Source organism: Biomphalaria glabrata, chromosome 9 (genome assembly GCF_947242115.1).
Source record: "Biomphalaria glabrata chromosome 9, xgBioGlab47.1, whole genome shotgun sequence".
NCBI classification, from domain to species: domain Eukaryota; kingdom Metazoa; phylum Mollusca; class Gastropoda; family Planorbidae; genus Biomphalaria; species Biomphalaria glabrata.
The window spans coordinates 45167891-45180147 of NC_074719.1; the positions used below are offsets into that span (position 1 = coordinate 45167891).

The 12257-nt window shown below is 36.2% G+C and overlaps 1 protein-coding gene across 1 annotated transcript; it reads right to left on the minus strand.

Moving 5' to 3' along the window:
- Nucleotides 1-84: 84 nt before the first annotated feature.
- Nucleotides 85-12143, minus strand: LOC106071776 (uncharacterized). The gene is made up of 7 exons (XM_013231942.2): nucleotides 11789-12143; nucleotides 11095-11243; nucleotides 8679-8786; nucleotides 6853-6921; nucleotides 3125-6650; nucleotides 2760-2837; nucleotides 85-1790 (listed from the first exon to the last, which is right to left on the minus strand). Exons 2-7 carry the CDS (start codon nucleotides 11206-11208, stop codon nucleotides 1180-1182), a joined length of 4506 nt encoding a protein of 1501 aa, XP_013087396.2. The 5' UTR covers nucleotides 11209-11243; nucleotides 11789-12143; the 3' UTR covers nucleotides 85-1179.
- Between the last annotated feature and the right edge of the window lie 114 nt (nucleotides 12144-12257).

Consider the following 12257-nt stretch of genomic DNA (forward strand, 5'->3'; position numbering starts at 1 on the left):
AAAAATGTAATATTCAACCAAAGTTTTAATTAAATTAAACAAACACACACACACATATAAAAGAAAAAACAAGAGATAACCAATTGTTTTGTTAAACAGGCAACAGTGCTGTTAATGTACACTTGTTAAATTAAAACTGCAAAATTAGCTTTTCAAAAAAAAAAAAAAATCATTATCACATAGTTAAAAAATGTTAGAATAAATTTCTAATACATTTCACATCACAATTGTTCTACTGGGGGGGTCAATGTCTACAGCCAGATAACACTTATCTCATTTTATTGCAGATAACAAAATTTATGGCACATGACAGAAAGCACAACTATCTTACCACAACAACACACTAGACCAGCCAGGAATAACTCCTTTGCTATAAACACATTTCATTGATAATGCTGTTTCAACAAGCTTATGCTTGAAATCTCAGGCTTGGTTTTTAGCTAGCTACTTTTGACTCGTAGGTTTATGAGCATGTATCTTCCAGTGGGGAAAAACCTTTTTTTCATTTGAATGTGATATCTGTTCAAGAGACGTTTTACTGCACATATTTTTTAAGAGCTGTAACATGACATTTAAAAAAAAAAAAAATTAAATGCACTCAATGACAGCAATTAGAATTGTAGTATCACAGCATTATTTTAGTACCCAGTTTATTAAAACTATAATATCATAAAATTGAATTTAACACCAACCTATATATTTTATGTTGGGACGATGGAAATATTTTATAAGGTCTACACCAGTTCTAAAACAAATTTATACGGACAATTTTTTTCAACTCTATATTTGCACATTCATAATATTTTAAAAGATCACCAGTTCTAAGACTAAAACAAATGTATACTGACAATTTTTAAAAATTCTAACAGCAATGTAAATTACCTTGCAAGCCAAAATGGATTTTTTAAGTGTGAAAAAAAAAAGAAAAGAATATACAACATAATCTTTCACAAACATTTATGCAATATTTTCTATAATGCCGGTATTCATTGAATCCTAGCCGCTAGCATTAACCATAAAAAAAGCTCTCTTATAAGTTACCGGTTTGTGAAACCTTTATGACTTTACTAAACAATCATTTTGTATTTTTTAAATAATAAGACTCCTTGCAAAACATGCAAAATCTATTCCATCCAGAAAATGTTGAATAAACAAATTAGAAAACAAAAAGGCAATAGCTTATCCTAAGTGCTCATCAAATGTGGAACTGTGTAACATGGAATTGTTATCACTTGAAGACATGCCAAAGACATCACTAGGACAGAGGTTTAAATTGTCACCGTCAACCTGGTCACTGACACATAGGCTCATCAAATTGTCATTCATGTTTGCTTCCCCATGGCACAAAGTGCCCATACTGTCATTGGGATCTGGGTGTGTGCTGAAGTCATCCATGTCGTTGGCTAAGTCCGCTGTGAGGTGTGAGCCCAATTTCGTGTGGTCAGTACCACCAGAGTAAATCGAGCCCGTCATCAAAGTTTTAACATCCGGGTCCAAACCTCCAGTGGGACAGTCCTGCAGAAAAGTAATCTGGTACTTCTCTTGGACATTCTTGGAGTCCTTGATTAAGTCGCCGGTGAAGATAGGGTTGTCCAGCTGGAGTTCATCGTCTGAGTTCTCCGTTTTGATGTAGAAAATGTTTTGATAGTCGTCAGTGCTGGCTTCACCCCTGTTCTTGTTGTCAAGGCCAGGTGTACATTGGTCCTCCATAGAAGAATGTTGAAGTAAGAGATTGGCATTCTGGGATAGTTGGTAAACAAGTCCCAGATGATTGCCATCCAATTCTTTATCTGTGAAATAAAAATACAATTTGATGTTACATACAGTACTTAGGTGAAACAGTATAAAATAAAATCTTTTTCTACAACCGTCTGTGCACATACAGTGTAGGATTAATTTTACAAGTCTATATCAATTCTAGTAAAAAATTTAAACATGTTATTTCTCCCACACCCAACCCATTCTCAGATCAAGTTGAAACTTGGCAAAGACAGTACATGAAGCCAAAACAAAAATTAACCAATTTGTCAATTAATTTAATTTTTTTTTTAAACAGAAAAGGGAAATTAATTCTTTATTACGGGATCTTCGGGCACCTCTGAGTCCACCCAGCTCTAATGGGTACCTGACATTAGTTAGGGAAAAGTAAAGTCGGTTGGTCTTTGTGCTGGCCACATGACACCCTTGTTAACCGTAGGCCACAGAAACAGATGACCTTTAGATATATAGTTATAAATGATAAGTTCTTCCTCTTCTTTTTGTTTTCTTTTAATTAGGCATTTTTAAAAAAATATTTTTCTTTTTTTTTTTCCTGTTGTTATCAAGAGTTATCAACCAATTTAAAATCTCTTTTAAAATAATTACATCTAACCAGGAATGACATCAAGTTATATATATAAAATTAGACAAACTACAGGAGTTAATGCATAGCAACTGATGTTGGCTTCTTGATGACCCAATATGTTACTACTTTGAACGTTAACCTATCAAGTCACTATTTCTTTAGGACTGATTCCAATTCCCTTGCTATTCGTACGGTTTGAAGTTGGACTACTAGAGCACAATAATTAGAGGGCAATATTTCTACCCTAACATTTTCCTTTATCGGAATCTCCAAAAATTTAACTTCTATTAATGATGCACTAACATATATACTTGCAACATCATTATGTAATTATTTTTTTTAAAGCAGAACGTCAAAAAAATTCAAAGTCTCTGACCAAAAAACTTCGGACTTAAATATTGAATGTGCACCTTACCTTCTAGTTTTGTTTTCTTCACAGGACTACTCTCGGCACTGGTGTCTAGCGATGTAGAGCCATTCATTAGATCTGGGGCTACAGGACAGTGTTATCAAAAAAAAAAAAAAGAACAACTGATATATAGGACTACATATATAGACAACAAACATTTTATTTAACTAATATGTAAAAAAAAAAGTCAATAAGTTTTCTTTGTCATACTCTACTGAAAAAAATTGTGATTTGAATAAATAGTAATTTTAAAAATATTTTAAGAAAAAAAAACATAATTTTGTCAATATAGTTAGGTAGTTTACTAAAATTCTTTATGCATAACAACGTAGCAAATAATCACACTAAGTAGGTATTGACAGATTGATCACCTTCTAAGTTACTCTGATAGGCCTGGTCCAACAAATTGAGTGCACCATCAGAAGTCTCTGGTGATATGCTCAGGTGTGATTTGTCTCCTCCCTGGAGACCCCAAGGTGTTGTACCACTGTCTGACATTAGTTTAGAGTGGGTGTTCATGTGTCCTGCATTGTCCCCTGGATGGCTCAAATGAACAGGATTCTGGCCTTGGCCTAGCATTGTGGCATGCGCGTCATTCCAGAAACTTTCAGAGGACATGTTGACAAGGATCGTGTTTGGCATTAGCATTTTTGATTGACAAGAACCTGTTGCATTCTGATAATCAGGGAGAGAATTCAAATGATCTACTGATGATATTGTATTGAATCTTCGCTTTGGTTTGCCTTTTAAATGCTGACCTTTAGATTTTCTTTGACCGTTTTTAGAGCCCAGGGGTCTGCCTCTCTTTGAGTTGACCAGGACTTTGATTCTTGGTGAAGTTTTGGCACTTGTCTGTCCAGAGTTAGATGCTTCACTTTCCCGATCCATGAAATCTTCAGAAGACAGGGACTGATCATTGTCCTGTCGGGTAAACTCTTTAGGGGAGGATGACTTTGAATTTTCTTCATATGTGAATGAGGGCATGGTCTTTGGGAAGCCCCCACCACTCGCTAAATTCAGCTCATGCCAAAGAGTTGGTTCTCTCTGAGTAGGCTCTGTCAGACAATTCATCTGATCGTTGGTGAAGCCTGTATGTTTGTTCCAGTTCATCCTGTTTGAATGGTTGGATGCTATCAGCTCGCAGACATAATGAAAATAGGGTGTGATTAACTCAGCAAGGCCCATAATATTAGAGTTATATAAGTCTGTAAGGGCTCCCATAGTCTTGAAACATCGATTGCTCGTAGGTTTTGACCAGCGCTGGAGTGTCCACCCAATACTTACAATGGAGTCACCAAGTTTTCGTATACACAAGCTGAGGTGACCAAGCTTTGATTCATTCTCAGTTTTCATTTGGCGAAACATTGCCAAGTTGGATTCAAACAAAGTCTTCTCTGCGTTGCTTAACATGTTCATTGTGTTGGCCAAGTTGGCCAACTGCTTGTTGAGAGGCTCAATAGATGACAGCCATTTGATTTGTTTAGCTAACCCAATGAGAGAAGGCACACTCTGATCTGAGGCATCATCATGGACTTGCTGGTCAAAGCAGTTCGGATAAAAGCTCGGCTGGTGAACTGGGGCAGTGTAGGTGTGTGTATTGTAGTTCTTATAATTATCACTTTTTGTGAATACACACTCCTGCTGCCTGACCTCGGGCTTGGTGTTACTCATGTAAGTGTTTTTGATTGGTTCTTTTAGCTTGTAGCTTACAATAGGTATCACATAATCAGTGTTGTTATTCGTCAGACCCGAGGGAATATTTCGCGCATACATACATTTTAAACTTTCTTTAAAGTTAGTCATCCCTTGTTTCCTTCCAACTGAGACGTCGACCAATGGATCATAATACTGCATCCCTATCTTACCTTTGCTGGCTAAAGCCTGTGTTTCACAGGCACTTCCTGTGGTCAAAGATGTTTTAGTCCTGTCTATCTGTTTCAGATCTTCAGGGACAAGAGGGTTCTCGGAAAGTGTCTCTTCAGAATCGCTGAACTTATCTGCAAGTCTCGAGTCATAAATATCACTTATGTTATTATCATCGAGGCAGGAGAAGTTGTCTGTGTGGCTTCCGAAGGATGGCTGGGAGTTCAGATCCTTTTGAGAGGTCATCTCTTTTAAAAAACCATCTTCACAACTAACTTCTTTACGAGGAACTGTTTCAACTCTTGATTCTGGAAGTTTTAACTCTTGATGGGTAGCACCACTTTTTATATCCAGAAATTCTTTAGGACTCTTGATCTCAGGACAAGCATCCTCAAGGACGGTTTTAATCTTTTGATTGGTAAATTTAAATGGGTGATGGCCATTAGCATAAGAATATAAATTATCATAGGAAGGGTCAGAAGACGAGTGAGCCTGCATGCCTAAAACTGCTTTGCATATCTCTCTGAGTGTCGGAACAGGACCAATTTTAGGTGCATTCAATGTTGTGATTATATGGCCTTTTATGACTTTATACATGTTCTGATTGGGTTTAAAGTTGTCATTTGACGTATGTAGTGTTCGCAGTGTCGGGATTTGAACTGGGTGGGATGACAGAGATGTTGAATGGTGCTGTGCGTAGCCTGGATAGTGTTTGATGTAGGAGTTGTGAGCACCAGAATAATACAGGCTGTTTCTACTGCCATGAGAGTACACTTGTACAGGTATCCTCTGTGGTGCCTGCATAGGGAAACAACTGTACATACCAGATCCTCCATGTGGTAAATGTGCTTGGTGAGGCTCTTTGTTGCAGTTTAACTTGGACATGTTCTGCTTCTCATTACTGATCCAAACTGGTGGCACCACATATATATCTTCTACTCTTTTGCCGCTCGGCATATCCACAGTCTTCATGAATGCCAGCTCTGGGTCCTCTAAAGTACCCTTTTCCCCCTCCATTGCGCTATGTTTATTCTCATTATTGACCATTATCGCTTCAGCAGCCTTAACCTCCTCTGCTTTCTTCTCCTGTGCTTTTTGACGTACCAGCTTTACAAGCTGCAGCTGAGGGCTGTTCTCCCTCTTCAGATAAGGCCGCATGAAAAATTCTGACTGGAAGTGACGGAAAAGAGGCTTCTTCTTTCTGCCCCTTTTAGACCTAGGATTGCTCTTTTGGGAGACCCCACGCTGCGTAAGCCAATTATCCCCAGTCATCTCCCCAACCTCGTGCAAAGCTGTGCTCTGTGTGCCGAGACAGTTAATGGGGATGCCATTGTTTTTTTCAGCATAGGGCAATACATTACGATACATACTGCAATGATTGCTCTGGGGTAACTTTTCTTGGCTAGGAATGTAGGCTGATTGTTGGATAACAGGTCGCCAAGGGTTTTCCACTTCTATCTGTTCGCAGAGAATTTTTTCGGTCATTCCCACCCTGTTAATATCTGCATGAGAATTGGTAGGAACATTCAGCATATAGGAGGAACAGTTGACAGCTTCAACATTATTCTGATTGTTGCAATTAGCCATTGCTATGTCTTGATTCAAGTCACACATTTCCGCAGATGCACAGCCCAGAGAATTCTCAGAGCTCTTCTCCAGCATCTGCAGGAGAGCTTTCAAATTGAGGTCCGGTGAACCGATCATATTGGACTGGAGTGTGACCCCATCTGTAGCGCTTGGAAACCCTGTATCTGTTGACACTTTTTCCACACTTGTGTCCTCTGCCATCCCATGGTTCAAATCCACCCCAGGTTCTTGAGTGTCGGTTTGCACCATCAGACCATTGTCCAGAATGTAAGTGTTGCTGATGTTATTTGGCTCTGTTCCCGTGGTGACCAGCCGAAAAATATAGTTTTCAGACACGTTAGAATTTACCCATTCCTGTAATAATATGTCTTTAGGGTCAGAGGTTACTGCACTGTCATTCTCATTCCCCACATGTGTTGAATCTTCAGATTTTTCTTTCTTTATTTTCTGTGAATTAAAACAAAAGGAAATATTTATATGAGATCTTTAGCCTTCCAATACCTTCTCAGACATAAAAACTAAGTATATTTATTAAAAAGTAATTCTATACAATATGTAACAAAAATTTACAATCAGGTTTAATATGATTATATATAAATATAAAAAAAAATTGTTGAAAACACTTTAGTCAAAAAATCTCAATCAATACCTCAGTTAAAACTAAATGGCTGGAGTCAGCAAGATTGTTATCAGACGATGCAACAATGGTTGTATTTTCCTAGTAAATAAAAGGAATATTAGTACTGAGCAACAGTGTGAAAAATTTGAGAACGTTTTCATTAAAAAACACTTTTTTTTTCATGAAGATCATAACTATTGTCATGTTGAATTTTTCTGGATAGTTGCGAGGAGAGATTTGACCAAATTCTTTGTCCTTTTATGAACACAATGCAGAACAATAATGCCAATATTTTTTATTAACAACTACAACAAGATTTGTCCCATAACATTGAATTACAATGTTAATATAGATTTGTTAAGCCTAACTAGTTTTGTGAATTAAGCCAACCATCTGAACTCATCTCAAGATAATCTACTCCCAAGTCCCAGGATAACGGGGGATGGCAGTGGGCAGGGTATGATCCCAGGACCATCGAGACAACCAGACAACAGCCCAGCTCGCATACCACATGACCAGGCAGCCATTCATATTGCGTGGACCCATGGAGGAGGGATTTCCAAGAGAAAGTTTCCATGCTGCCTTCAGGTGCTCAGCAAACACAATAAACTCAATCCCATTGATGGGAACCCAAGTGTTTTATGCCACTAAGTCACACATCCCATGCCTAGAGTCAACAAAGTAAATCTCAACAAGAAACTTCTGGTTCTGTATGGTTCTTTTTAAACTAGAACATATGATAAGAACATTCCCAGCTTCTGACCAATTTTTAGTGCACTAAGCCATAAGCAACTTATTCTCGTTCTCAGTGAATAACTTCATTTCCTAGTAGCAATTCTTCTAGTTAACAATGTTTTAGGTTAAGTTATCAAATCAGTGAATAACTTCATTTCCTACTAGCAATTCTTCTAGTAAACAATGTTGTAAACAAAGTTTTAGGTTAAGTCATTCAATCAGTGAAAAACTTCATTTCCTAGTAGGAATTCTTCTAGTTAACAATGTTTTAGGTTATGTTTGAAGATCAGTAAATAACTTCATTTCCTAGTAGCAATTCTTCTACTAAACAATGTTTTAGGTTAGGTCATCTAATCAGTGAATGTGACAACAATAATTTTATTATTATTAAGTGTAAAACTTTGTTGTACATGTTTAGTGTGTTCTTTCAGAATGGAAGATTTTTTACATCCTAGCCCAAATCTCCTGCAAGACAGCTTGGGGTGGCAGCAGGGTTAAAGCCCAGGAAAACAATTCAGAGCAGCACATACTTATTCCATTTTTTAAAAAACCTTAATGGGTGTTATATTTTAAAAGTTGTCAGCTGTTGATAGATTGATATTGGTTTCATTCTTGGTGGTAGGGTGATAAATAAAGTTAAAATACTCATTAACATCAGGAATTTGACAACTCTATGGGCTTTAGTTGGGACTTAACATTAGTAGACATTTGTTTTATAAGTTTTGGGCTTTTCTTCAGAAATGAAAACTATTGCATTTGAGTCAAAATCTCCTGCGGTACAGCAGGTGAGGAAAGTGGACAGGGCTCAAACTCTGGACCATTGTCTTGAGAGTCTGAAAAGCATACCACATGACTAGGCAGCCATTCTTGTCATCATGGTTACTGAAGCTTTTTAACTTCATTAACCACTGACCATTGGTCAGTTCTATTTTGAATTTACATGGTCTACAATTCTGTAGGTCTCAAAGAGAAATGTTACATAATATATAAAGTAAGACTTCTAACTGGGTAAATATAATGGTGTCACACATTACTTGTTAATTCTTAGTTAAAAATTTAATGAAATAATTAAAAAGATTGGTTGCATTCCAAACATATAAATATAATTACAGGAAAACTACCTGCTCTGGAAACTTTTTCAAAGACAAGATTCCAACTCTTTTAGAACACGTGAAACAGTAGACAGTATCATCTGAATCACCAATGTCAATCCACTGAGACTTAACACACTGAAATTTAAAGATTGTTTTCAAAGACAAAGTATTTTTTGAGATTCATATTTCAGTAAATGATAAAATTGTGAGGAAGGTGGTTACTTTGTCTGCAACAAGATAGATTTACTGTAAGTCAACGTTTTTTGTTCTTGCTAAAATTTAATGACCTTACAGCATAGGGCTAACCATGATAACACAAAATATGTGTCTGTCTTATAAGGTATATATATATGTGCTAGCAGGCTGTTCAGATAGATGCCTAACATTTGTCTGTCTAAGAAGGTACATGTGTCAGCAGATGGACGCTTAACATTTGTCTGTCTAAGAAGGTATATAGGCCAGCATGCTGTTCAGATGGATGCCTAACATTTGTCTGTCTAAGAAGGTATATGTGTTAGCATGCTGTTCAGTTGAATGCTTAACATTTGTCTGTCTAAGAAGGTACATGTGTCAGCATGCTGTTCAGATGGATGCTTAACATTTGTCTAAGAAGGTATATGTGTCAGCATGTTGTTCAGTTGGATGCCGAACATTTGTCTGTCTGAGAAGGTATATAGGCCAGCATGCTGTTCAGATGGATACTTAACATTTGTCTGTCTAAGAAGGTATATAGGCCAGCATGCTGTTCAGATGGATACTTAACATTTGTCTGTCTAAGAAGGTACATGTGTCAGCATGCTGTTCAGATGGATACTTAACATTTGTCTAAGAAGGTATATAGGCCAGCATGCTGTTCAGATGGATGCCTAACATTTGTCTGTCTAAGAAGGTACATGTGTTAGCATGCTGTTCAGTTGAATGCTTAACATTTGTCTGTCTAAGAAGGTACATGTGTTAGCATGCTGTTCAGTTGAATGCTTAACATTTGTTTGTCTAAGAAGGTATATAGGCCAGCATGCTGTTCAGATGGATGCTTAACATTTGTCTGTCTAAGAAGGTATATGTGTCAGCATGCTGTTCAGATAGATGCCTAACATTTGTTTGTCTAAGAAGGTACATGTGTTAGCATGCTGTTCAGATGGATGCCTAACATTTGTCTGTCTAAGAAGGTATATAGGCCAGCATGCTGTTCAAATGGATGCCTAACATTTGTCTGTCTAAGAAGGTATATGTGTCAGCATGCTGTTCAGATGGATACTTAACATTTGTCTGTCTAAGAAGGTACATGTGTCAGCATGCTGTTCAGATGGATACTTAACATTTGTCTAAGAAGGTATATAGGCCAGCATGCTGTTCAGATGGATGCCTAACATTTGTCTGTCTAAGAAGGTACATGTGTTAGCATGCTGTTCAGTTGAATGCTTAACATTTGTCTGTCTAAGAAGGTACATGTGTTAGCATGCTGTTCAGTTGAATGCTTAACATTTGTTTGTCTAAGAAGGTATATAGGCCAGCATGCTGTTCAGATGGATGCTTAACATTTGTCTGTCTAAGAAGGTATATGTGTCAGCATGCTGTTCAGATAGATGCCTAACATTTGTTTGTCTAAGAAGGTACATGTGTTAGCATGCTGTTCAGATGGATACTTAACATTTGTCTGTCTAAGAATGTATATGTGCCAGCATGCTGTTCACTCCTTGTATTGATTTTAAGGTCTTCTTTTGGAATTGTCTGCTACAAAAACTAGGAAAGATGGTTTCTAGATATACTGCATTATTAACCATAACTGCCTGTAAGTCTAACAAGGAAAGTTCATGTATGTTTTACATGCAACTTCTCTCAAGGACTAGAATACGTCTGTAAAAATGCTAAGTCTCCCAAAACTCTATATGCAGGTATCTATCAATCCCTTAACTTACAAATTGCAGACATTTCTTAAAATTTATAAATTACAGTCATTTGTTCAAATTTATAAATTACATATATTTGTACATACTTATACATTGCAGACATTTCTCAAAGTTATACATTTACAGACACTTCTTCAAACTTATAAATTGCTGACATTTCTTAAAATTTATATAAATTACATATATTTGTTCATACTTATAAATTGCTGACATTTCTTAAAATTTATATAAATTACATATATTTGTTCATACTTATAAATTGCTGACATTTCTTGAAACTTATAAATTGCAGACACTTCTTGAAACTTATAAATTGCAGACACTTCTTCAAACTTATAAATTGCTGACATTTCTTCAAACTTATAAATTAAAGACATTTCTTTAAAGTTATAAATACCAGTAGCAGACATTTCTTCAAACTTATATATTTACAGACACTTCTTCAAGCAGGTATTAGTTTTTCAAAAAATGTGAAAACATTGTTCTGATCGTGGTAACCATGTTGCTAAGAATGTATTCAAAGATCTACTTACTGAGGAGCAAAGTGTATGATGACAGGTCAACTCAGTAGGTAGTACTTCAGAACCTTCTTCTATCCATCCATAAGAATGCTGACAGCAAGGGCAATACTGTGAAAAATCTCCCATCACTGTGTTGACTTCTGCAAAGTTTCTTAGACCCACTAAGTGTTTTCAATCATGAAAATAAAGAAAATGATCAATAGACCTAGACAAATAGAATCTAAATCTAGAATTTAGGTTTATTTAAGATTTAAACATGACAATGACATTGCTGAAGTAGGTAAACTAACTTGCTTTAATTTTTAAAAAAAAGATTAGGCTTAATAAAGCCTTAGATTGGATCTATACAATAATAGAGAATTAGATCAAGTAGATGTCATGAGGCCACAATTGTAAATTATGGATTAAAAAAAAATTACTTCAGAAATCTACGTCTGATTTATATAGATCTAAACTAGTACTAGATCTATCCAGTATCCTCGAGATCTAGAATCTATAGATCTACGACGACTCAACTCGATCTCATCTCTAGACAGACCTGCTGATTTCGAATTCTTTAGTTTATATCTATCTACTAATCTAGATCTATCATCTAGTCTAGTCAATCTAGATCTAGAATCTACTTTCTTTAGTCTAGGAGAACATAGATGTGATAGATTGGATGCAACTTTTAAAAATCATTGAGTCAAATAGAAGTCAATCTTACGTCTGAATACAGAAACAGGTCGAGGGTACACGTTTGAGTTATTCAATCAGCAAAAGTGGTCGTGGTGCCTGTTCGTTGCCTAGCTAGAGACTCGTCTCCTAACAATATCTGAATATCTGCTGCCTGTGACCCCTCGCAGTAGAACGTCAAATTGGAAGTTTTATTATTTTTTAATTAGGGTCTAGATCTAGACCAATATGATAAAAAGATATAGAAACTAAATCTATTCGAAATCTCCAAATGCCTAAATGAACAGTTTTTAATTCAGCTTAATAACTTCTGAGACCTAACAAAAAATAAAATAAAATTAATCTAGATCTAAAATCGAAGGCAATCTGAACTTTCAAAAACCGAATTTCTAGGTGGTAACTCGAAGTGAAGTTAAAATAAAAATTCTTTTCAATTCTTTATCGAAAGAAACATGGAATTTTTAAAAATCTAAATTGATCTAGATCTAGATCTAAATAAA

What these genes read in the sequence shown, in the direction of transcription:
- LOC106071776 (XM_013231942.2), bottom strand. Translation starts at nt 11,208, where the DNA reads ATGGGAGATTTTTCACAGTATTGCCCTTGCTGTCAGCATTCTTATGGA. An exon ending in ATCATACACTTTGCTCCTCA is followed by an intron (nt 8,787 to 11,094) that starts GTAAGTAGATCT and finishes TTTAAATTTCAG; the next exon opens with TGTGTTAAGTCTCAGTGGAT. An exon ending in TGAAAAAGTTTCCAGAGCAG is followed by an intron (nt 6,922 to 8,678) that starts GTAGTTTTCCTG and finishes TTTATTTACTAG; the next exon opens with GAAAATACAACCATTGTTGC.